General features: G+C 37.5%; 6 protein-coding genes across 9 annotated transcripts; 3 read left to right on the top strand and 3 right to left on the bottom strand.

The window, feature by feature from the left end:
• The first annotated feature begins 356 nt into the window (after positions 1–356).
• On the top strand, positions 357–4,845 carry LOC113779165 (RGG repeats nuclear RNA binding protein A-like). Of its 2 annotated transcripts, XM_027324653.1 has the most exons (7): positions 358–807; positions 2,116–2,455; positions 2,544–2,609; positions 2,719–2,857; positions 2,973–3,131; positions 3,223–3,270; positions 4,333–4,845. In XM_027324653.1, exons 1-7 carry the CDS (start codon positions 588–590, stop codon positions 4,504–4,506), a joined length of 1,146 nt encoding a protein of 381 aa, XP_027180454.1. In that variant the 5' UTR covers positions 358–587; the 3' UTR covers positions 4,507–4,845. The 2 variants fall into 2 exon arrangements, with proteins under 2 accessions (XP_027180455.1, XP_027180454.1); XM_027324654.1 differs by lacking the exon at positions 4,333–4,845 and having other exon boundaries at positions 357–807; positions 3,223–3,276.
• Positions 4,846–6,106: 1,261 nt separating this feature from the next.
• On the top strand, positions 6,107–8,179 carry LOC113781352 (pentatricopeptide repeat-containing protein At4g16835, mitochondrial). The gene has a single exon (XM_027327272.1). The coding sequence runs from the start codon at positions 6,281–6,283 to the stop codon at positions 8,078–8,080; it is 1,800 nt and encodes a 599-aa protein (XP_027183073.1). The 5' UTR covers positions 6,107–6,280; the 3' UTR covers positions 8,081–8,179.
• A 792-nt stretch (positions 8,180–8,971) lies between these two features.
• On the bottom strand, positions 8,972–12,523 carry LOC113780953 (GTP-binding protein YPTM2). The gene is made up of 8 exons (XM_027326744.1): positions 12,315–12,523; positions 11,007–11,079; positions 10,408–10,455; positions 10,273–10,320; positions 9,933–10,004; positions 9,682–9,837; positions 9,402–9,505; positions 8,972–9,280 (listed from the first exon to the last, which is right to left on the bottom strand). The coding sequence occupies exons 1-8, from the start codon at positions 12,326–12,328 to the stop codon at positions 9,184–9,186; spliced, it is 612 nt and encodes a 203-aa protein (XP_027182545.1). The 5' UTR covers positions 12,329–12,523; the 3' UTR covers positions 8,972–9,183.
• A 1,203-nt stretch (positions 12,524–13,726) lies between these two features.
• On the top strand, positions 13,727–16,406 carry LOC113779301. The gene is made up of 2 exons (XM_027324849.1): positions 13,727–14,211; positions 15,851–16,406. Exons 1-2 carry the CDS (start codon positions 13,947–13,949, stop codon positions 16,081–16,083), a joined length of 498 nt encoding a protein of 165 aa, XP_027180650.1. The 5' UTR covers positions 13,727–13,946; the 3' UTR covers positions 16,084–16,406.
• LOC113779299 (monooxygenase 2) lies at positions 16,370–18,857 on the bottom strand. Of its 2 annotated transcripts, XM_027324847.1 has the most exons (6): positions 18,502–18,857; positions 18,222–18,368; positions 17,910–17,975; positions 17,656–17,818; positions 17,342–17,570; positions 16,370–17,033 (listed from the first exon to the last, which is right to left on the bottom strand). In XM_027324847.1, exons 1-6 carry the CDS (start codon positions 18,774–18,776, stop codon positions 16,519–16,521), a joined length of 1,395 nt encoding a protein of 464 aa, XP_027180648.1. In that variant the 5' UTR covers positions 18,777–18,857; the 3' UTR covers positions 16,370–16,518. The 2 variants fall into 2 exon arrangements, with proteins under 2 accessions (XP_027180648.1, XP_027180649.1); XM_027324848.1 differs by lacking the exon at positions 18,502–18,857 and having other exon boundaries at positions 17,910–18,008; positions 18,222–18,305.
• An 885-nt stretch (positions 18,858–19,742) lies between these two features.
• Positions 19,743–22,886, bottom strand: LOC113781481 (pheophytinase, chloroplastic). 2 transcript variants are annotated; one of them, XM_027327425.1, is made up of 8 exons: positions 22,711–22,886; positions 22,537–22,608; positions 21,687–21,959; positions 21,120–21,231; positions 20,937–21,030; positions 20,662–20,842; positions 20,503–20,572; positions 19,743–20,369 (listed from the first exon to the last, which is right to left on the bottom strand). In XM_027327425.1, the coding sequence occupies exons 1-8, from the start codon at positions 22,860–22,862 to the stop codon at positions 20,025–20,027; spliced, it is 1,299 nt and encodes a 432-aa protein (XP_027183226.1). In that variant the 5' UTR covers positions 22,863–22,886; the 3' UTR covers positions 19,743–20,024. The 2 variants fall into 2 exon arrangements, with proteins under 2 accessions (XP_027183226.1, XP_027183227.1); XM_027327426.1 differs by having other exon boundaries at positions 21,687–21,944.
• Between the last annotated feature and the right edge of the window lie 1,869 nt (positions 22,887–24,755).

The following is a 24,755-nucleotide window of genomic DNA, read 5'->3' as shown; positions in this document are numbered from 1 at the left end:
CTCCAAATGTTTATCCTCAGAATATTCACCATAAACCCCTTTTTTTTTTTTTTTTCTCTCCTTTTCTATCACTATCTTCATCAGTCAAAAATATTCCATAAAGAACATCTATCAGTAAATTCTGCAACAATAGATTTCCCAATTTACCGTCTCTTGTAGATCATCAAATCTGAAAAAACAAAATTTTGAAGGCCCATAACTAAAACAAAAGCCCAAATTAGTAACCCAAAACCATGGTTATGGTGCAGTAACAGCCCAAACTTGTAATGACACAACCCATCCTCAATTAACATCTGGTACGCCCTCCAACACCTTATCATTTCCCTGCTAGGGCTTTTAAGATCAGACTTCATCCTCAGCTCCCTCAAAATACTCTGCCGCTTCGGCTAGGGTTTTCTAAAGCCCCTCTTCACTCGCTCGCTCGCTCTCTTCTTTTCACTCACTACACACACTCTTTGCTTTCTGCATATCAGATCTAAATGTCCATGGATTCTTATAACAACTAGAATTCATTTTCGAAATAAATAAATCTAAGGCTCAAAGCTTTAGCCTTGTTTGATATACATAGACCACTGAGAGTATCGAAAATGGCGACAATGAACCCATTTGATCTTTTGGGCGATGATGATAATGATGACCCAAGTCAGCTTCTTGCTGCTCAGCAGCAGAAAGCTCCGGTGGCTTCTGCAGCTCCGGCTACCAAGAAGGGTCCAGCACAAGCTCAGTCGAATCAGCCGTCTAAGGCTCAGGGTCAGGCTCAGGGTCAAGCCAAGCTTCCTTCCAAGCCCCTTCCCCCAGCTCAGGCTGGTAAGACTCAGTTCATCTCCTTGTCCCTGATTTGATTTTGGTGATATTATTGCAAAAGAACGAAATGAAGAGAAATAAGGAATTTCTATGGAGGATTTTAATGTGTTTTTTGATGAAAGGATTTTGCTGAAATGAAAGAGAGGAGAAACTGTGATGAGGGTTTTACCGTGTCATTTCTCTGTATTTATCAGTTTTTCCGTGTCATTTCTCTGTATTTATCAGTTTTTCCGTGCTTAATGATTGAGAAAGGATGAAATAAAAGGACACGAAGACATTTTTGTGGAAGTTTCTCTGGATTGTAATGTTGTTATAGTGAAAAGAAGGGCTTGAAATGAAGATGCATGTTCTAAAAGGATGTGTGATTATGTTGTACCTTTTTTCCCCTTGTTGCATGCGCGTTTTTTATTGTCATTTTGGTGTTTCCTTTATGGCTGAGGAAGAAATGCAAAAAAGCATTTGCTAACTTTGGGTCCTTTTAGAATTTTGATTGTAAATGGGAACTAGGGGAGTAGAAAGATCATGTCTTATGCAGGTTTTCCAGGAAATAGGAAAGAAATGAAGTATGATTGAGGTTGATGGTGCGTTGATGGAAGCTATCATTCCTTTCATTTATGTATTTTGTGAAGCATGATTAATAGTGATGACTAATTTCTTTATGTAGTTTGGTTTAGAGATCTGGCTTTATTATGTGTTTCTAGGTTGCAAGTTGTTTGTCAGTGGCAACCTTTCTTTTGTGCTTTAGGCCGTCTTGTGAATGGAGTTCATTCTCATTCAAGTCAATCATGCTCATTACAGAGGCCTAATGCTACTAGGTTCTAATCACAATAATCTTTTGGTTTTTAGTTTATCATTCAGTGTTACATATCTCATATTGTTCTTTAGCTTGTAATTCATGTAGTCAGAGATGAGATTCAGTTACTTGCTGAATTAGTAGTAGACGGGAATTTCTCTATCAACAAAAATTGGTAACTTGGTTTGCATGTTTCCTTGGGGCTTTTTTCAGTTATACTCTAATTTAGGAGACTTGGAGTTTTTTCCAGTTATATTGTTTGTTATTTGCCCTTGTATTTCTGTTGTTTTGACAATCTTGTGTTGACCTTTTATTAACCTTCTTTGGACATTTTTGCTTGACCCTTGGATGAAATAGTAATTTGAGATGATTTTCTTGGATTGTTCTGATGCAGTGTGCGCTAAATCTTATCGCTTCATAACAATCAAATAGGGTTTACTTCTTCAGTTAAATTTTCTGTAGAAATATTTTGAATGTGCAATTTTAACAATTTTGATGTCTTGAATTGCTTGGAACAGTAAGGGAAGCAAAGAATGAAATTCAACGTGGTGGCGGGCGTGGTGGTGGACGTGGTGATGGTCGTGGTCGTGGGCGTGGGCGTGGCGGTCGAGGATTTGACCGAGATTCTGCTGATAATGAAAATACAGCTGCCGGCAACAATGGGTACTCTGGAGGGTATAGAACTTCAGAAGATGTGGAGGCTGGGAAGACTGGTGAAAGGCGTGGATATGGTGGTCCTCGTGGAGGTTTTCGTGGGGGTCGCCGTGGTGGTTTTAGTAATGGGGAAGCTGCAGATGGTGAGAGTGGAGAACGCCCTCCTAGGAGGATATTTGATCGCCGTAGTGGTACTGGTCGTGGGTGAGTGACCTATCTGAGTAGTGTTGCTCAGCTTTGTATTAATTTTGCTGAATCTTAGTTATCAATTTTTTTTTGTTATGATATGTAGAAATGAGATAAAACGTGAGGGTGCTGGTCGTGGAAATTGGGGGACCCCAACTGATGAGATTGCTCCGTGAGTATTTCTCTTTTATATTCTGGACTCTTGAATGTATTTCAGATATATGAAGAAAGAGTTAGAAGTCGTTAATTGTATTAAGATGTGGTTTTCTTGACAAATTTAGTGAAACTGAAGAACCGGTCAATGAGGGTGAGAAGAATGCTGATACTGAGAAACAATCAGGACAGGAAACAGTTGGGGATGCCAACAAAGATTCTCATGTGGACGAGCCAGAAGAGAAAGAGAAGGAACCTGAGGAAAAGGTGTCTTTACCCTCTAATTGTCTTATTCTTGTGGTCGGAGACTTAGGAAAACATACTTGTTAGCTGCTTAATAATGCTTCAGTTTTTTTACGAGTTCATCTAGTTTTCTTAATAGGAGATGACACTGGAGGAGTATCAGAAGCTACTTGAAGAGAAGAGGAAAAGCTTGCTGGCATCAAAACCAGAGGAGAGGAAGGTTAACTTGGATAAAGAATTTGAATCCATGCAATTGCTGTCTAACAAAAAGAATGATGATGATGTCTTCATAAAATTGGTAAATTTCTTGCTCTTGATAGTGCCATGCAGATTGCACTAACGAGTCTTAGAGCTATTACAATAATTGTATTTGTTATTTGAATTTGCAGGGGTCTGACAAAGATAAGCGCAGGGATGCTGGTGAAAAAGCAAAGAAGGTTTAGTTTCTTGTGCATTTTTTAACTTGATGAATATTTGCTGCTGTGGCTGTCACCTTGTATGTGTGAATGTTGAATTTGTTGTCTATGCCTTTGCTTCTTTATTGGAATTCTGTGTGTATGGCCAAACCTGGCCCATTTCATAAACTCTGCATTTTTACTTCATGATAACATGTTGCATCTTAATATATTTTAATTATCCACTGGTCATTCATGGCAGCACTACAATTTGCTATTTGGCATTCATTGCAGTTTTGCTATTTTGAACATTGATTTTACCTTGCTGAATTAATAATCTCGTTTGGATCTGCCCCTCAAATCTGAAGTAGGTGAAATGTTGTTATGTAGTCACTGGGGAGAGCAAACTGCTGCTCATGTAAATTTAATTTTGAAAAGAAATGGTAAGTAGTGTTGGTGCTTCAAGGAACATGATATGTGAAACACAAGCTGGGAACATCATCAATGGAAATTTAGGAATTGTAAGACTGTTCTTGTGAATAGCATATATAAGATGTTTAGATTCTTGGAAGTTAAAAGAAGTAAATGTGTAAAATTTACATGTACATGTTTCTTTGTTAAAGCTTTTAGCAAAATGCAGCTAATTAATAATATACTGCTAAAGCTACAAAGAATTGGAGTATGAGAACCAAGATGTACATACAATTGTTTGGTTGTAAACTGCCTTGAGTATTTCAATAGACAATGTGTTAAGAGTTTTCATGATGTGGAGCTTATCTACTATTCTTATGTCACGCAACTGCCTCGAATCATCTGGGACTGACTATTTGTTTATTGTGCCTTGTCATTTTGTCAAACATATCCACCGCCCATGCTTTTGAAATTTACTGTGCACCTGCTTTTTTTGGTCAAAACTTGTAAGATGTGAGGAGCCACTCTCTTTTCATGTTCCACATCTGAAAGGGCTTGATGACTTGATTGGATTAGCAAGTAAATAACTATTGATTTCACATATTTTAATTCTTTTTCGAGGTTCAATATGATTGTTTTGCAGCTTGTTATTTGTTTCTTACATCTTATCCTCTTTTCTTGCATAATTTGCAGGCTGTAAGCATAAATGAATTCCTGAAGCCTGCTGAGGGTGAAAATTATTATCGTCCTGGTGGCCGTGGAAGGGGACGTGGCCGTGGTAGGGGAGGATATGGAAACAACTCATACAACGTTGAAGCTCCTTCCATTGCAGATGTCGGGCAGTTTCCTTCTTTGGGCGGAAACTAAGGGAGCAGGGCCTGCCTGAGCTTTTATTCTTCCTATTCTCATGATTTTGGGTGGCTCGCTTTTGGCGGGATATTTTCACAAATGACGTGCTCCTGTACTAAAATTGTTGAAGAATTTTACAACCTTTTAAAGAGTGTAAATTTAGATGTCTTCCCGGGGTTTATTCCCTTGGGTCTAGTCCTTTGACCAGCATGGTTACACTTTTTTTTTTTTTGGCATATTTAGGGCACTAGGGTCCAAATTTTATATTTTGATGATGGATCAGTTTTGATTTGGAGTTATGGAAACAGTTTTGCTTTTTCCTAGTTGAAGCCTTTAGCTGATTATCAGTTTCTGTTCTGTTGGTCCCTATTTTAGAATTTGTTTGTTTCCGGTTATCTTGGTAGAAATTAACCCTAGTACATATTTCTTCTCCCTGGACTTAGACCGGTCTGTGTTTGCTTCTTGCTCGATCAATTGCTCCTGTGGTGTATTGGCTTCTATGTAGACATGCTTTTGCATCTTGCTTGATCAATTGCTTCTATTGAGTATTGGCTTCCATGTAGAGATGCTTCTGCTTGAACTTCATTTTGATCTGAAATATGGCCTGTCTTGCAAGTGTTGACAATGTTTTAGATCTTTCAATTTAGGTTATTTGATCAGAATTTATGGTTTGTTACTCGCAATTGAATGTTGGCTGAATGGATCAATTTCGTCTAATATACATTACAGAATGAGCAAATTATTTCGGGTCATTCAGCTTCGAAATAATTTTTCCTGACAAATTTATTATGCAGATTGAGAAAATTTTGCAGAAATAAAAGGCAAATAAAAGTTCACTTCTAGTTGGAATTTATCCTTCTGGACAAGATATTTGACATTGGTGGTAGACTCCAGAAAATTGCCAGTAAAGGAAATTGAAAGCACGTATGGGCATGCTCTTTTTAGACTTTTGACAAGATTTTCATCCCACTCTCTACTTCTCTGTAACTTGAAAAAAAAAAACTCAATAGTGGTCAGACAACAGGATTTTTATATCTTTTTAAGCAACAGCATAAAACTTTGGGGAAGTGTATAATTAAGGAGGTGGATAGTAACATTGAGTCCTTGAAATGAATGAATTTTCAACAGCCATTCACTAAAACACTTGTTAGTACACCTAAGGTTTAGCTTGGGAGTTTTGAAGAGAAAAGAAAGGAAAAGGAAGTTTTAAATGACGAGAGAAAAGACAGAAAGAGATTTTTAAATTGTTTGGGAATGTAAGAAAGAAATAGAATGAACTCAAACACGTTGGGTATTAACTATTTATTCATTACCAGATTATGGACATATTTGGCATTTAGAAAGAAAAAAAATGGGTTGAAGGTTTGTTCACTTTCCTTCCATTTCTGTCCATATTTGGAGAGAGTTTGCTTGACAATTTATCCCTCCAAAAAAAAGTCGTTCTTCGCCCCTTACTTTTTAACAGAATGTAATATGGCCCTCGAAAGATTTCCTCTGCCTGTTAAGAAAAGTTTCTTCAGGAGCTGTAGAAGTGCGGTTCCGTAAACACCAACCATGACAAATGCGGTCTCCTCATCTTAGAATCAGAAATGAACCATTTTCCTTTCCCTTCTTCAGAACTTTCCCCCGGTTCATCTTCTTCAGGTACTTCTCTTCTTCCTACTCGCCAGCAGTCGAAAACTCAGATGCTTTCCCAAAACCCAAAACGTTGCAGTCCACTCCTTCACCAGCCCCACGTCACAAGTACCACTTGGTTCCCCCCAGTAACTTAGCAACATGTGATCAGCGTCAAATGAATTACGCCGTCTCAATGAACAAGAAAATTACCAGTTTTGTACGATGCGGGGATTTGGATTCAGCCCTTAAATTATTTTATAAGATGGCTTTTAGGACTACCATCACATGGAACTCAATCTTGGCTGGATTTTCAAGAAAACCCGGAAAATTGATGGAAGCCCAGCAATTGTTTGAAAAAATTCCTGAACCAGATACTGTCTCGTATAATATAATGTTGGCTTGTTATTTACAAAATGGTGAATTGGAGGCAGCTAGGAATTTGTTTTCTCATATTCCTTGTAAAGATGTTGCAACTTGGAATACGATGATAGCAGGCTTTTCGCGAAATGGGATGATGAGTGAAGCTAAGAATTTGTTTTTGGCCATGCCTCGGAAGAATAATGTGACTTGGAACGCTATGATTGCGGGATATGTTGAGTCAGGGAATGTTGAATTAGCTTTGGAGATGTTCCAGGCTAACCCTGCGAAAGATGTGATTGCATACACAGCGATTGTAACAGGGTTCATGAGGTCTGGGAAGGTTGCTTTTGCAGAGAAGATGTTTCTAGAGATGCCAGTGAAGAATTTAGTGACTTGGAATGCTATGATTTCTGGATATGTTGAAAATGGTAGAGGGGAAGACGGATTGAAGTTGTTTAGGACAATGCTGGAATTGGGAATTAGGGTTAACGAATCAACCTTGAGTAGTATTTTGTTGGGATGTAGTAACTTGTCCTTTTTGAAGTTGGGGAAGCAAGTTCATCAGCGTGTTTTTAAGTCTCCTTTGTATTTGGATATTACAGTGGGAACTTCACTGATTAGCATGTATTGCAAGTGTGGTGATTTAGAGGATGCATGGAAGTTGTTTCTTGAGATGCCACGGAAAGATGTTGTGACTTGGAATGCAATGATTTCAGGCTATGCTCAACATGGGGCGGGAGAAAAGGCTCTTAGTTTGTTTTCAAGGATGAGAAATAAAGGAGGAATGAGACCAGATTGGATAACCTTTGTTGGAGTTCTAACAGCTTGTAATCATGCAGGTTTAGTTGATCTTGGGATTCAGTATTTTGAGTTGATGCAGAAGGATTATGGAGTTAAACCTCAACCAGATCACTACACTTGTATGGTTGACCTCCTTAGTCGAGCTGGAAAGCTTGCTGAAGCCATGGATTTAATAAAGAGAATGTCTTGTAGACCTCATATGGCTGTATTTGGAACCCTTTTAGGTGCTTGTAGGATCTACAAGAACTTGGAGGTGGCTGAGTTTGCTGGGAAAAACTTGCTTAGTCTTGATCCTACTAATGCAGCTGCTTATGTTCAACTTGCAAACCTATATGCTGCTAATAATAGATGGGAGAATGTTTCTATAGTTAGAAGACTGATGAAGGAAAATAAAGTAATGAAAACGCCAGGATATAGTTGGATGGAAATAAAAAATGTGGTTCATGAGTTTAGATCTGGAGATAGGCTTCACCCAGAATTGGATAGCATACATGAGAAACTGAATGAGCTAGAGAAGAAAATGAAGTTGGCAGGTTATGTTCCTAATCTCGAATCTGATTTGCATGATGTGGAAAAGCAGCAGAAAGAGCAGATACTTTTGTTGCACAGTGAAAAACTGGCTATTGCATATGGACTAATAAGTTTGCCACCCGGTGAACCAATCCGGATATTCAAGAACCTGAGAGTATGCGATGATTGCCACCAAGCAACTAAATTCATATCTGCAATAGAACCAAGGGAGATCATTGTGAGAGATACTACAAGGTTTCACCATTTTAAAGATGGAATGTGCTCTTGTCGTGATTACTGGTAGAATCTTCTACGGAAGCTACAAAAGGGGACCCCATTCCCGAAGGGAATCATTGGCAAGTCGAACTTCTTGAAAGAATGAAGGGTTTGTTTGGATTGAGTATTATTTACCCAGTTTTATTTGCTTATATCATCATTACAATCTCCAATACATCTTTTTATCTTCTCAATTACCTTTTTATCTCACATACATCACATCACAAAAAATGCTACAGTAAAAATATCCCAAATAATCCCAAATAACTTACAATCCAAACAAACCAGAACATTCCTGTTCAGTAATGGGTCCAGCAAGTAGAAAGATTTGGCAGCAACATGGACGAGATGACTTGGTGAGGAATTTGTAAGAACCATTTCTTTCGAAAGCACGAGTTGATCAATGGCTGCACTGCGTTCAAGTGATCGTGAGGCTGCTGGGTGCTCTCGCTAGAAACGATGCACGGGTTTCAAGTGGCCTCTATTTCGGAATCTTCCATGTTGTGTGGATGGAGGATCTGCTGTTGTCATTGGATTGTAATGCATTTACAAGCCCATCCTTGCATCAACATTAAGATGTCTTCCTTTCACATTTCAGTATTGACCCGATAACTAACTCCTTGTGGCTCGATGTATCCATGTCAGTTGCACTAAGATCTTTGACCTAAGCTCATCAGCATGAACATTTTTTTTTAACGATTGAAATGACTTATTTCCTTGAATCAATTTGGTAAAATGGGAAAAATTTAAAACGAAAGAGGAAGATATGGTGACTAGACATCAAAATAGCGGAGGCAAGAAACGGTGTCTGCATGAACAAGCTGGTTTAAGGGGCATTTACTGTCGATGCAAGTAGAAAAAAGGGGATGATTATGCAGTAATGTAAAAACTTCAATTACGAGAATTGCAAAGGAGGACAAGGTAATGAAAGTAAATATTGCTATTAACCAATATTTTCCTAATTTGTACAAATGTTTACTTAACATCAAATACAGTAAAAAGAATGAATGTTTTAGCATAGTTCTGAAACAACAATATCAAATAAGCAATCCTGCGAACGGCGAGTAATTTTACACCCCATGGAGAACACAAGCATAGGCTTAGCATCATCTGTTAATCCAACTATTTTCTTCAAGTGGAGCAGCAACCAGACTTTTGGTTTACAGGTTGTCCTCGAATTTGTACGGTAGGTGGTCGGGCATTGTTCATTGCGGGTTGGCTTGCCATCCTAAAAAACCATTAAGAGAGCCACAAGGAATTACATATGCGATTAAGATTTACTGATCAATGAAACCGCCATATCGCCAAGAAAACTATTGATTTTTCTAACGCACAACAACATTCAGTACCTATTCTTGATCTCGGCAGCCATTGCCATAAAAGCCTGTTCAACATTGGTGGCACTTTTTGCACTTGTTTCCATGAAAGGAATCCCAATTTCGTCTGCAAAAGCCTGAAAAACGAGAGTATATGCAACATTAGCACAACTGATCCAAAAGAAACCTGAGAGTTAGATTATTTGGTACCACAGTATTAAGCAAAAACACGTCCCAGAACTTTCCACCATATAAGAAACTATCCTATCAAAAGTATCAAAAGTTCTAGATTACAGGGTTCAGTATGATGTACCTTGGCTGTATCATATGCCACTACCCTTTGAGATTCAAGATCACACTTGTTCCCAACCAAAAGCTTGTTTACATTCTCACTTGCATATCGGTCAATTTCATTCAGCCATTGCTTTACGTTATTAAAGCTTTCTTGATCGGTGACATCATAAACCACCTGCATAAGTGCAAACAGGAACTTGTAAATCACTGCAAGGACACGGTAAAAAAAGAGCAACACATATTGCAACTTCTCAGAAATAAGTTACTCACAATGATACCATGAGCGCCACGATAATAGCTGCTTGTAATTGTCCTAAAACGTTCTTGCCCAGCAGTGTCCCACTGAACCACAGAGGGGGTAAAAGGCATCAGATGAGAAAGGAAGCTAAAACCAAAGGGGGAAGAAAGTTCTACGGAAGTAAAAAGCCACACATTTGGAGTCTAATACCAAAAAGACAACCAGATAAATTCTTCATCAACTGTAATCAAGTTATTTTCCTCATTTCGCATCGTCTTCTTTACCATCATACTAATATAATCATTAAATATCTAGATGTGATAAGAATAACAATATCTTTCAAACATAAGAAACAGTTGTTTAGATACTCACAATTTGGAGTTTAATGGTTTTCCCATCCTGCTCTACTGTGCGGATTTTCTGCAAGGTGAAGGAAAAGGAACTATAAACCACACTGACATCTGACAAGAAAGCCAAGCAAAACAATAAGGCAGGCCGACTACTTACAAAATCCACCCCGATGGTACTAATATAACTCTCCAGATATGAATCATCCTGAAAACAAAGACAACTTGTGTTAGCAGCAACATAGAGAAACATTTCTCTTGTTTGAGTTGCAAAATTATGACAGACAACCTAATGTTTTTGAAATATAAAAAATGCTGTGCAAAAACGGCAGTTATTTTTTCCATCACAAAAAGAATTTAACTGTCTTTATCTATTTCATAACTCTTGTTTCATATTTAGCTCCGGATTTTTTGGTATGAAAACTTATAGGCTATACAATCTATAAAGTCAGCTCACAAGAAAATGACATTTTTTATACGCAGTCAGCACTAATCAGTAGCCCATGGATTTCCAGAGTTAGCCAACAGCACATAACCAAGCAAGCACCCATTCCCTGACTGAAATGGTGAAAACCAAAAAAGGAGGATGCTATCCACCTAGCTATTATGAACAATTTGTCTCTCTTAACTGTTTCATGTGCCAACAAAGCAACAGAAAATTGGACAAAAAACTAGATTTAAGGAGGAAGAAAGAAGCAACAGATTCAAAAATCTGACACAGAGAAAGCGATTGAACCACATGAAAAATGAAGAACTTACAGCAAACCTCAAGAGTAGACATGATTTGCCAACGCCAGAGTCTCCAATGAGCAAAAGCTTAAAAAGATAGTCGCTGGAACATGAAAGTTATGGTAAGTAGTCAACTTAAGGTTCTAGAAAGAAAAAAAATCCAACTTTTGAAAAAAACATTTCCACCTCATATGAAAAGTACAAGAAAATATTAGCCAATAATTTCACATATTATTAAATATGCCATCCAGAAATCTCATATACTAGATAGTATCAAGCGAGAAAGCTCATCAACTACGGAAATTTTGAATGTCTTTCAGTATCACGTGAGTGGCACAAGCAACATGATGATTACTACTGGTTTAAGTGCATCAAATTGCATATAGTTCTGAGGTCTAGGCCTATGCAGCAATACGATTTTCTTCTCCCTGAACAGAAATGATCCTTACACTACCATCACTTATATCATCATGAATAACCAAGTTGAAATGGCAAGAAACATGTTACATGAAATTAGAAGGCCAATCTGATATGTGATCAACATCTTCACCACCAGTGAAGCTTGCAGCATGATTAATGACAACTGACAAAGAAAAAAGTCTCATAACAGCACACATTTTCATTGGTAAACAAATCAACCTTAAGTTATAATTCCAACTGCTACAGCCTAGACCAACTAGTTACCAAAAGGACAAGATCGACATCCACCTCTCAACCAGGCAGAGATTATATTCTAGTTGTCGTTTCAGCCACAATCACAAAGTTCCAAATGCTTGAAATTTGCTGTTTCTCCTAACACAACTAACAACGATAAGGAAAGGCATCGATACCAAAACTGAATAAATTAACGGAAACTATTTCATCCATAATCCGGTTAGATTAACACGATTAGATTCAAACAATATCTCAACATATTTGAAAATAGAACCTATGTGATCATACATATCAATCAATTATTCAGCTCAATATTTTAGTACTCTCTTTGTCCAATCAGGAATTTAATTACAGTTATTGCAACAATTTTCTAGGCTCAGATTCTAAGAACTATAAAAAAGATCCTCATCCTTGTCAAAACGATATAGTTCTCGGATCAACCAACATCAGCAGAAAAAAAATAGATCCCCAATCCCTTATCTGAAAGCATGTATCATCAACCAACCAAGGAAAACTCGTTCAAGAGGTTATAGAGAAAAATCACAACGGATCTAAATGAACTATTAAATCTATCACCAAAATCTAAAAGGGTTCCGAGAATGAACGTCAAAATTCAATCTTGAATTCAGAATTCAAAAGGGTCTAAAATTTTGACCCAACAAAAGAATATCAGAAAAAACTTACTATTCTGGATTCATTATGACGCTATCTGGACAAAAAGAATTCCGGGATCGATACTTTCACGAAGAGATAAGAGAGGAGCCAAAAGGGTAGATGGGTTTTTGAGTTTCCCGGCGAGAATTTAACGGGAGCTTCGTACACGTCGTCTCAGAGAAGGATTGGAAGAGAAAGTTGTGAAAGGAAGAGAATGGGGAAATGAGAGAGAGGGGGATTTGTCTTAGTATTAAAAGGAGGCTAAATTGCACGTACTGTGGAGATGGGGAAATGACGTGGCAAATTCATGGGGTGCTCTAAACGTGTCAAGCACTTGTCAGCCAATTACGATTTTGGGATTTGGGGTTTGGCCCATTTTATAATTTTTGTCTTTAAAATTTTTTTTGGTAAGAAGATTTCATTTAAGTTTGATCAAATTGTATGAGTACAGTACAATGATTAATTAAGGTGATGGTTTATGTGGAAGAAACACAATGAGAAGTTTCTTGTTTGGTCGTGCACCATACTTCTCTTACATTTTTCGATAAATTATGACAGAAAGTCAGTTAGACACTTTGTTTTTTTAGTAAAGAAAAAAAAGATTTGAGTGGATTCGACTTTGATTAACATTATAGTTCAGAATATGTTCTCGAAATTATATCAATAAATATACGATATTTTTTGTAAAAAAAGTGATATGTTCTTATCAATTGACTAAACTTATCAATTGAGTAAACTTGTGTTGGTCTAATCAAACACTTGTACGTTAAATTTTTTTTTTCTTTGGATATTGCTTTAGTATCACAATTCACATACATGCCATACTTTATGGATCTTCCCATCAAAAGTTATATACTGATACTTTGTTGTGTTAATATTTATACTTATTATTAGTATCTCTATTTGTGGCGTTAGAGCATACGTTTTATAATGCAATTACTAATGGGAATTGAAAAATTGCAATTAGAGCATACGTTTGTAGAATATGTGTTTGCAGTCTGAAATTGTGTTGCAGCAGAAAAGTGCCACAAAGCATTTGCAATTCAATTAACTACTACTAGTTTAGCCTGTTAAGAGCTGAAACAAGAAAAATTCGCAGACATTTCTTTTCTAATTCGCAGAAGCAATTGAGCACCAAGTAAAAATAAACTTCTCCTGACCACTTTATTAGAAACCAATATCTAAAATTCCGTAGTTTGAATTGAAGAGAGCAGTGTGACCAATTGAAAGTTGTATCGGTTCTGATAGACATTCTGCTTTGTGGGTTTTATATACTTTGTAAGTCTAATTGCAAACTCCACGAAGTTTTGTTCAAATCGGCTTCCAAGAAGAATGGAAAAAGAGTTCAATTCGGCAAGCTTATCAATTACTACTAACTATTATAAGTAGTCTTTTTGACCAGCCAAAAGTCGCCGACATTTCTCAACCCTGTCCGCGTGAAATCGCGGAGTCCAAATAATCGGCCAAAGATTCTTCCCTCTCGACAGCCGACTCTTTCGTCTTTCCTGGACGCCACGGAGGCACAAACGAGGAAACTCCCCGTCTTTCCCAGCTCTTTCCTTCCCTCCAACGTTTTAGTCTTTGTGATTCCAACTTTTGTAGTTTGTTCTGTCCGACAAAATAATCCAAGAAACCCACAAACATCTCATCATCATCATCAATATGTATCGCTCGTCGAGCTCCGCGCGGGTCTCTGACGAGTTCTTTTCTAATTCTTCATCATCATCAGCAGCTGGAGCTATGTCCTCCACGAATCCTAAGCCAGCAACAACCACTTCAGATTTGGACCATTTGCCGAGTTACAATCCCATGTCCCACCTTGCCAAGAAAGAAAAAAGTCGTTTAAGATCTGCTGAAAATTCTATTCATCTCATCCCGGTTTTGCTAGTGCTCTGTGCCATCGTTTTGTGGTTTTTTTCTAGCCCTGGTAATTCATTTTACCCATTTCTCAGCTACCCTTTTGATCAATGTACTTAATATTGTTTTTTTTTTCTTATTTTTCGGTAGCATGGAATTTCTCATTCTTTATGACGATCCCATTTGCTCTGTTCTTGGTTCTGCTAAGTTTTTCTTTTGTGAAATGGAGAGTGATTTGTTTCTTTGAATTCCTAAAATTTATAGCTGGGTGATCAGGCGGGGGATTTAAGGATATCAAGATCAATAAGAGTTGACTTGAAGGTGATGTCCAATATTTGTGTATGGCTAAATCCAACGGCGGAGGAAAGAGAATCTGAACCTAAAAGACTACCACTCCGCTTAGAAGTGAAAGCTTTTGTCATCTAGAGACTAGGATCAATTATCTAGGACTCTGAATGTGGATACTGGGAAAAAATATTTAATGACTTAGATGTGGTTCATTTTTTTAGTGCTGAAGTCGAAGGAAATTTGATTAAGTAACATAAGAAGATAGCTTGATAAAATTACTGCACTATGTTAACATATGGTGCTAAAGAAAGACGAAACTGCAGGACTACAAGCAATTCTCCTGCGGAGAATAATACTAACAGAGACTTTCAGCAGAGCAGAGCTCAACATGGAAGAGAACTCGTGTATCAGATCTTAAGTACTCAAGGCTGTGTAATTCAAGCTGCCATTGTAATTGTGATCGGGTGAAAAAGAAAACAAAAAAGGGATCTTGGATTTTTTTGGTGAAATTATGCCTTTTGTTTAACACCTCTGATATTTTTCTGTATAACTATGTACCAAAAATTGTATCTTTATAGTGGGTAGTGAGGTATTTGAAACAATTCCAGTAGAGGCAAAACCTTTACTTATCATGAACATTACTGATGCTGTATGCAATGGGTTTTTTGTTATCATTCTTGTTTGTTGATATCCTACAGATAGAATGGAGTTCTCACTCTTCCTTCTTATCATTGATAATATTTTCTGCTGGACACTATTCAGGCATAAATTTGATCCCCAATTTTTAAGTGTCTTTTGTTCTCTGTTGTTTCGCAGCTAGTAATTTTAGTCAAGTTTTACGATGATCTTCTGGACCTGGAGTGTTCCAGAGGTAGCGAAAAGACAATAATCAAAATATGTGTGCCTATAATCACATGGGGGCGTTTTTGAACTGCTGTTTTCTGCCTTCTTAGTAACATTATGTTGTTTGTCTTTGAACATCTCATCAATTCAATATATGAGCGTTGGTTGGGATGGCAAGATTGTTGGATGCAAGTGCATTATGTGATGATGGCGGAGAAAGTGCTGGACCACTAAAACTTTAGTTGATTGAAAGTTTATTGTGTTCCCTGGTGGCATCTACTGTTTTTTTGCAATGTAGAAGGGATTCTCTATGAAACATGTCCTAAATTCTATTTTCAAAAAAATGATATATTTGGTGTAAGATTGCTGGTATATGTGGTATTCTTGTGCACAAACCGAACTAAGTTTCTCTAAGTTATGTAGTCCACACTTGTTCCCGTTTTGTGTGTCAATACTAAAGAATTTGTTGACTGAGACTAGATATGAATTTCAGCTTATTTATTTGTTCCTCATGACTCATCTTAAGATAAAGAAGCCTCAATGGGATTCGGAGTTTTGATTTATACTCTGTACTGCAGTTGATTTGGTGAATAAAAGTGATTCCGTTGTTGCCAGAATCGAAAGTTCATTGATTAAGAGTGGAGTTGATCGTGGCCATGGAAAGAGTAGCTTGGAATCCACCTTGAAGCAGGAAGATTTAAATCCAGCTAACCAATCTACAGAAGGCGTAGATCCAGTTAATCAATCTGCTGATGATGAAGTTCTGGATAACCAATCTACAGGTTCAGCAGAGCACAATATTATTAGATAGCATGGAAAAGTCTCACTGCTTCTCTGCATCGATCAACATGTCTTATGGTCCAGTACGAAGAATTATTTTGACATTTACAGTGGATGCTTTCTGTTACTTTGTTCCTGAACTCTACTCTATTTAGGCTTTTTGAAAGACAAATGTAAATGCTCTCAGTAGCACACGTCCATTTATTGCCTCCGAAGAGGAGGAGATCTTGCTTCCTATTATTCTTTCAGACCTTCAAGAGATACAGGTCTGTATTTAACTTTCAAGTTGTGGAAGGCATTACAGTATTTTGATTATTTCTATAAAAGCATGCTAAAGAAAATATTTTTGTGGCAGCTTAAGCTATGTATTGTATCTTTACATTTGAGATACGATGATGAGAAGAATTCTGTTCTATCTTGTGCACTATTTCAAGCCCCATCCAAATTTCGCCACCTCTTGCATGTTTCAGTTAGTTAATAGAGGCTCAAATTCAAAATTCGTGTGTTCCAGCACTGGTCCAAGACTAACTAGCTTAGGGATAACAATGTTGTTCCTCACGAAGCACCACAGAGGATCATCCCACTGCAATAGAGTCCCCACAACATTTGCTCGTATGGTTAATGGGAACACACGACCCCAGCGCTCATCTTGATAAGACCTGAATGCTTCTTCGATGGACATGGCTTCTGATTTGACAGCCTCTGCAAGCTTTTTAGCCAGAACCACTGCATCCTCTAATGCACAGCATGCTCCTTGTCCAAGGTTGGGTGTCATTGGGTGCCATGCATCGCCGACCAGCACAACCTTTCCTGTTGACGCTGGAGGACTTGCCACTGGCCATAGCCATCTGTCTACCAATGGAGTTCTTATGATTGTGTCATCAGGGGTAAGATCTATTATGTTCAACAAATCTGCTGGCCAATTTCTAACTAATTCATTAGTTTGCTGCCTCAGCAGAGATGTATCAGTGATCTTTGGACCTGCACATGTACAAATGAAACAACTAAAGCAATTTTTGAGAAAAGACTGGTTGTCCCTAAAAACTGGAGAATTTGCTAAGTTGAGTATCTCAAGAGCATTTGTTTTATACTAAATCTTTATTTCAATCTGATTTAGGGGATCATTAGTTTCAAAACAGAACAAGTGTGCACTCAGCATTTTAGCGCAGGGCACCGCTAGACTAGACAAATCAGCATCCTGCTTGATGATCAGAACTTCATTTTGTAAAGAATTAGCAACTTGACTGATAAACTGAGAATAACCATGTGTAGTTGTGTACACAGTATACCTGGAGATGAGCTGTTGAAGCAGACAAACCAGTAGACCTTAGTTGAAGAAACTGGGACATATGCAGCGCGTATTCCTTTCCCATAGATATAGTTGACTCTGGGATTAAATGGCTGCCCTTCAGGAAAATATCCTAGGCCACGAAAAGCACAATGACCAACGTATTTGGGCTCTGGAAATCCCATCCACTTCGCCACTGGAGACCCGATTCCATCACAGGCGATCACCACCTGGTGAAATGTCAGACCTTTGGATACTGTAGGACGAATAAGGGATGCAGCAATTTCAAGAAAAGAAGGACGCAAGTCAAGCTACCTTTGCAGATAACTCACTACCATCCTGAAGTTGCAACTTTGTTTCTCCATTTTCCTCTCTTTGGATATTCACCAGCCTTGAGGAGAAAGAAACGGAATCTGATGGTAGCTGATTTGCTAGTGTTTCTAGTAAAATTCTCCTCTCCACTGCACGGACCTCTTGACTGCTTCATCTTAATTTAATCAGTAAATTAAACCAGTGAAAGATTGTGCAACGAAATACTCGGTGGAATCAAAGTGGAAGCCAAGAAGCACCTTTCATCTTCATCCTTGAAATTGAAGGACCGCATTTCGTTTCCATCTTCTGACTTTATCACCATCCTGTAACGCTAGTTACAGGAAAAAGTTACTAATCTGCAACAAGACCCTTGAAAGAGTAAAGAATGATTACATGATTTTTCCGGTGTCAAGATTGAAGAACTTGATTTTTTAAACATGTGTCTTCATGGTTTGTTATTGCATTGCTGAATAGTGAATCGTTCATTCAATATACAACAGAAATGACACATTTGCAAAAGTTCTTAAGAAGGTATGTATACAAGTATCAAGTGATGCAAATAAATATACCCTTGAATTTCAAGAAATTGGGTCCTGAGTTCATTCCCAACTCCAATTGCATCCAACACACTCCATCCATTCTTGAACAAGGTTAGTGAAGTTCCTCCAGTTCGCAAGGACTCAGCCTGCTCAAGTACCCTGGACTTAATTCCAAGCCTACTCACCCCAAAAAAAAAGCAAAAAAGAATCTCAGACAAAAACAATAGCAATCATAAGTACTTTACATTGTACAGATCACGAGCAGTTGTCCACTTGTGCTATTTTATTTTCGAATAGAATTAAAGAGAACCTTTGAAGTGAAACGGCGGTGGCGAGGCCGGCAATCCCTGCTCCGATAATAACTATGTCTTCTTTCTTAGCATCAGCTTGAGCTTTAATGCTGAAAGGAGAAGTTCTGGATTTGGGTGTAATAGACCTACTAGTATTATTGATTTGGGCAGCTTCAAACCAAGACTGGTTTGCAGGAAGACGATGGAGGCATTGGAATGAATGACGAAAGGAAATTGACGACTTGACAAGAAGTAAATGAGGAGAAGAGGCAGAGGTTGATGCCGCCATTGCCATGATTTGATTCTTGGAGAAGCGTTAGATTTGGTTGCTATGAAATGAAATGGTATGAAAAATGATCAGACATTTTTTTTTTTCCCGGGAAGACGATTATTTTGAACCTCAAGCTGTTTTATTGATTTACTTAATTTTTGTGGTCTATTTTATTAGCGCAAAATTGCATGGGAATATGTGGACGTGTCAAAATAAGCACTTTTAGCTTTTTCAGTCCCTCTTTTACCCCTCAAGAAGTAGTGGTGTCTTTTTCACTATGGTCCTTGAGAATACAACGTTGTGGCAATTCAATCCTTCAACTATCTAAAGTTATCAATTTTTCCTGAAAAGTTTACATATTAAAGTTGCAAGGGTTGGGTTGATTTAGCCCCTTAGACAGTGCTGATTGAAAGGATTCCACTAGAAAATAATGATATTAGCCATTAGGGAAGCTTTTTAAGTGAGTTCATCCAACATTTCACGCTAATAGAACAAAAATAATGTATAAGGGAAAGATAATTTGTGAATATTGAAAAGCGTGTGAACATGACTGTCTAAAGAATGACGAATTTAGATGTTCAATGAAGTAGATAAAAAAGTGTAATCAAATACAATTTACCTTGAGGTGGTAATGAAAAGGTAGAGAAAAAGACAATTTCTTCATGCTATCAGATTAGTCTCTTTCACTTTTTTAATTACACGTTTTTAGTTTCATATGCTAAACTAGAAAAACAAAAGAAGAAAGAAATGGAGTAACTTGCTATGTTATCTATCTTTTTGGTGTTCAATTGCACTGAAAAATAGTGCAAAAAGGGCCATGAGTGACGTGAGGTTGTATTGATTTTACAGAGTCAGTAGTTTTCGTTGTTTCTGGTAGTAGGGAGAGTACTTTCCATCTTGTTCTCTTTTCCCCTCATTGAAGATGAAAAAAGTGGAGCTTTAAAAGGGAGAAAACAGGAAAAGGCCCCAACAAAACTTCTGCACAAAGTATGACAAAGATTGGGGATCAATTCTGCATGCCTCTGAACCGAGTGTGTAATGTGAGAAAATTGGTTCAGTGACGGAGATAAAAGATCAAGATGAGTACAACGCTACTAGGTTGTAAATATGTCAATAATCTCGCATTATATAATACCTGTTGCTAAATGCTAACCTCCCAAACAGTCATGATACAAGAAAGAATATGACAAAAACAGCACGATGTTTCCTTCTAGTTTCCTCGTTCTGGGCTTCGACGTATGAGCAAAAGACATAACGACTTTATCTGATCAATCAATTTGCTCGAGACAAATTATTTGCATTATCTTGCAAAGCGGGTAGCTGGGCTAGCCAAGGAAGGAGCTTAGCATGGACTAACTCAGGTCTGTCATCATGAGGACAATGTCCAACTCCTTCCAGAACAAAAAGACTTACGTTTGGTACTTGACCAGGTAAGGAGGAGAAATACTTGCCAACAGGTCCATCAATAGGGGTGAATGGGTCTTCATCACCCCAAAGCACCAGGATAGGTAGAGTAAGTTTTGGGATCAACTGAACTGGACTTGGACCCGGTGGTCCAGTGACAACTGAAACAAAAGCATCGAGTGCCCCTTCATCATCTGCTGGTTCCCTAATTATCTGCAACAATTTGAGGGGGGGAAGAAAAATCATGCATTTGTCAGTATTATGATGGATTTAGCGAACTGCAATAGAAAGTTGCGAGGAAGAGCACAATGGTCACGAGAGGAATGGATTGACATTAATCAGTTACCTCTACCAGGTCATCATCCACAGATTCCTTATTTCCATAGATTGACGTTAAGATGTTCCTAATATTATCTCTGCATCAAACATGACGTGTTCAAGCTTTATGATCAGGCAGCCCCAATTACGGGATCACAGAAAACATCAATTTATGTTGTACTAGTACCTTTGTTTGACTTTATCAAAAAGAAAAGCGGCAATCCTTCTCTGATTCAGTAAGAAGTCGAAAAACCAAAGTAGAGGTAACAACAGCTTGATTCTCCAATCATCAACAATGGCTTTGTTGTTCATGCCACCAGCACAATTTAGTAGAACAAGCCCTCGAATCAAGGACCGACTACTAGACTCTATTGAAATAAGAAGTAAACCAGAAACATTTTCAATCAATACAGGGGAGCATAATACCTCCTTTTTTCAAGTACAGGCATAAGCTAAACATACCGGCAGCAGCAATTAGACAAGCAAGACTTCCAACTGAGTTCCCGATTAGTACCGTTGGCCTTTGAATAATTTCATTCACAAAATCCAATATCAACTGTTTGAGCAGAATTACTACATCTGTGAGTAGTAAATACTAGTAAATTGCTGATAGACATACATTAAACAAACCATTCAAGAGTTCACCTGACTCCAACCTTCCGTTGAGTAAGCAAAGCTGGTAGGTTTATCAGAAGCACCAAAGCCAAGAAGGTCGATAGCATAAACAGTATATCTTCTAGACAATATTGCTATGTTCCTGAAAGAAAATCAATTAATTGTGATGCTTTGTAGAAAAATATCAGATGACTTGAGCATACAATCCATCTACATGAAGAATATAATCTTGGAAAAGGAAAAATAAGTGCAAATGCAGAAGGAAAGGATAGGATAGGACATGACAGGACTTCAGCAAGGACAACTAAAGAAGGAAAATGTGTAGAATAATGAAAAAAGAAAATACCAACATTTAAGATCAGAAAAATCTGATGTAAGAGGTTTTCAAAATCTTTATCAAATGAAAGGAATGAACAAGATCTCCTACGCAACACACGGATAATGTGAATACTTTGCTTAAAGCGATAAGAACCACAGAAAAATAGGTACTACATAATCATAGGGCCCTAGAACAAAAATGCTATATAGTATTGTTCTTAGATTCAGAATGTAGATTGAATGCAACATAAAGTTTGTAATAAAAAATTTGATGGATACTTGCGCCAATGAGCAACAGAAGCCCCGAACCCATGAATTAGAAGTAAAGGGGGAGCAGCAGGTGAGGTTTTTCCATCGCCTGCCTGATAATGCAAGTAGTTGATTTTGTGGCCTCTCCATAGCCAACTTCTGCTTATTGCCTTTATGTCACTTACATCCAACGATAACACGTTATCCTCTTCCTCTGATACGACTGTGGCAGGAGCTGCAGAGGAGGACCTAACGGGTTGGATGGTCCTGACCGTAACATGCTTGCGCCTGTGATGACAATGCCTATTATTTCAGGAAATTCACTTGAGGATGCTCTAAAGATTTTATAGACATCTCAGTATACATAAGAGTGTAATTTCATCTAACATCTGGTTGAAATAAAACAACTTAAAAGCTGATTATCAGTTTGTAACCTGTACAATAGCATTCAGAAGCTTAAGGTATGAATTCTGATTGCACCTACGATAGCCTCTTTTTTAATGTATGCATTTACCTGGCCTATATTATTGGACCAATTACTTTAGAACTGGTAAATCTTTGCAGAAAGAGGGATTTAAGAGAGTCTAAACAACAAATCAAGATTTGCAATGTAGGTACAATAAGATATGCCAATTTGGGAGAATCTAAATCTCACGCTGACGTCTAAAACGAGTACAATACTAAATAACGCAGAAGGAGTTGTTAGCATTTGATTATTTAAACTGATTTTGAATTATAATTTTGAAAATTATCACTAGCTGCTATGATAATCATGTCGTATTGCCACATTGAATATTTCGTACTCTTGAAAACATGCAAATAAAAAAAATCTAAAAAAGATGATTAAGTAATGCAATTATTAAATTAGAGTGCTATTTACCTTTGGATTAGTGCAGTTCCTCCACTTCGCAAGGACTCAGCTTGTACAAGTACCTTGGACCGAATTCCAAGCCTAACTTACAAGAAAACAAAATCCCATGAAAAACTTGAATAACAATCCTGAAAAGTTATCAAAATCCTACCCCAAAGAAAAAGCAGTTGGATTAAGGAGAACCTTTTGAGTGTGATGGCGGTGGCTAGGCCAGCAATCCCGGCACCGACTGAAAGTATATCTTCCTTCTTGAAATCAGCTGGGACTCTAATGCTGAATAGGGAAGTGGACTTGAGAAGTAAACAGGGAGAAGCGGCAGAGGTGGATAACGCCATTACTATTGACTGATTTTTGGAGTGGTCTTGCATTTAGATTTATTTCCTCAGGGGATATTTTCCCGGGAAGATGTGATTATTTTAAACCAGAAGCTCTTTTAGTAGCAAATTACACGGTTACCCACTAAATTTTTTGAATAGTTGAGTTCTGTTTACTTAACTTTTAAAAGTAGGTATTTTACCTATTAAACTATCAAAATTATAAATTCTGAACAATTCTATCGGTTCCTAGTTCCTATCATCAAGTCTATTTTCACCGCTCTGTCTTGTGACTCTTATGAGTAGGGGTGCATTCGAATCAAATTGAACTCGAATAATGCTCGACTCAAGATAAAATAACTAAGTTCAAGTTCGAGCTCGATCTCGAACTCGAGTTTAATTAAATCTAATCAATTCAAATCAAGTTCAATCGAGCCTATTCGAGCTCAATTAAGCCTAATCAAGCTAAAGTAATAAAAATTAATATTTTACATATAATTTTAAATAAAAGATATTATTAACATTTTACAATAATAAAAATTAAAATACATATTAGAAAAAAACTTAATTATGCTCGTTTAGCTTTCGAGTGTAAAATATTAAATCTTAAACTCGACTCGCTGCTTCTATCAAGCAGCTTGAGCTCAAGGTGAGTTGCTGATTGAGTAGCTTGCGAGATCGAGTCAAGCTATTCGGTTCAGCATCAACCCTACTTACAAGTCCTAAGGTCTGGAGACTTGATCGTAGAAATATACGATATTAAAAAATTTACACTTTTTTATAATTTAGTGAATAAATACATACTTTTAAAAGATGAGTGGCTGAAACTCTACTATCCAAAAAATTCAATGGATAGCCGAGTAATTTGTTCCACTTTTAGTTGTTTATTTGTTTAATTTTCGCGGTCCACTTCACGAGTCACTTTTTTTTTTTTTTTTTACGGAGAGGGTATCCGGACCATCGGGTAAACCGGACTCGACTAATCCCCCACCGGCTCGGGAGGAGAGGCCTCACCCCCCAAACACGATAACCATGGGACTCGACCCCTGATGGGAATGGACAACAGCTCCTTAGGAGGCGTGCTGTGACCAATCGAGCTGCCCAGCTAGTGGAAAGTTTCAATTGTGGAATCACCGAAAAAAAAATCAACTGGACATGCTAACGTGTCAATTGTTACCCTTAAAATGTAGTATTTTTTTATTATAGTCCTTGAAAAAATACAACAATGATGTCTTGTCAATTAAAAGGTTAAATATTAAAAGTTTCAATTATTTTCACAAATAATTTGTGTCGTACATATCTTTTGTTCTTTCTTGTAAAGTTCTATCTTATAAATTTTAAATTGACGAAGATCCAATGACTGAAAAATGATTCAATGATTGAAACACGCACTTCTGTGTGCAAATTTGTTATCAAGGCCAAGATTAAAATGATCCAATGGTTGAAAACACCCTTAGTGGCTGAAAAAAGAGTAATATGCACCTTCAATTTGTTGCCAAAATTTTTTTTTTTTTGGATTTGGGGGGGGGGGGGGGGGGTGGGGTTTCGTTGTACTTCAAGCTCTTTATTTTGGTTAGTATCTTCTTCCTGGTTAAAGAGGTAATCCCATTTCCATCACCATGTTATAATTCACTTTAGCTGCCATTACAAAAATAACAGCAGTTAGCTAACGTGAAACAAAGGAAACAATGTACATGATATCCAACTCATTGTTCAATACCATATTCGAAAAATAAACAAGATAAGAATCAGATTTAAAGACTGAGAAAAATAATCTTGCAAATTAAACAAGGCTGTTAGCGGTCTATTATCAAGAGATCCGCATACCAACAAAATTTTTCCATGTGTTATTGCTATCCAAACTTATTGCTCGAGCAAAGCAAATATCTCTTATTTCCATCCATAAACCCAAGG

This window comes from Coffea eugenioides, chromosome 8 (genome assembly GCF_003713205.1).
Source record: "Coffea eugenioides isolate CCC68of chromosome 8, Ceug_1.0, whole genome shotgun sequence".
In the NCBI taxonomy this organism is placed as follows: domain Eukaryota; kingdom Viridiplantae; phylum Streptophyta; class Magnoliopsida; order Gentianales; family Rubiaceae; genus Coffea; species Coffea eugenioides.
This window is presented reverse-complemented; position numbering and strand designations above follow the sequence as displayed.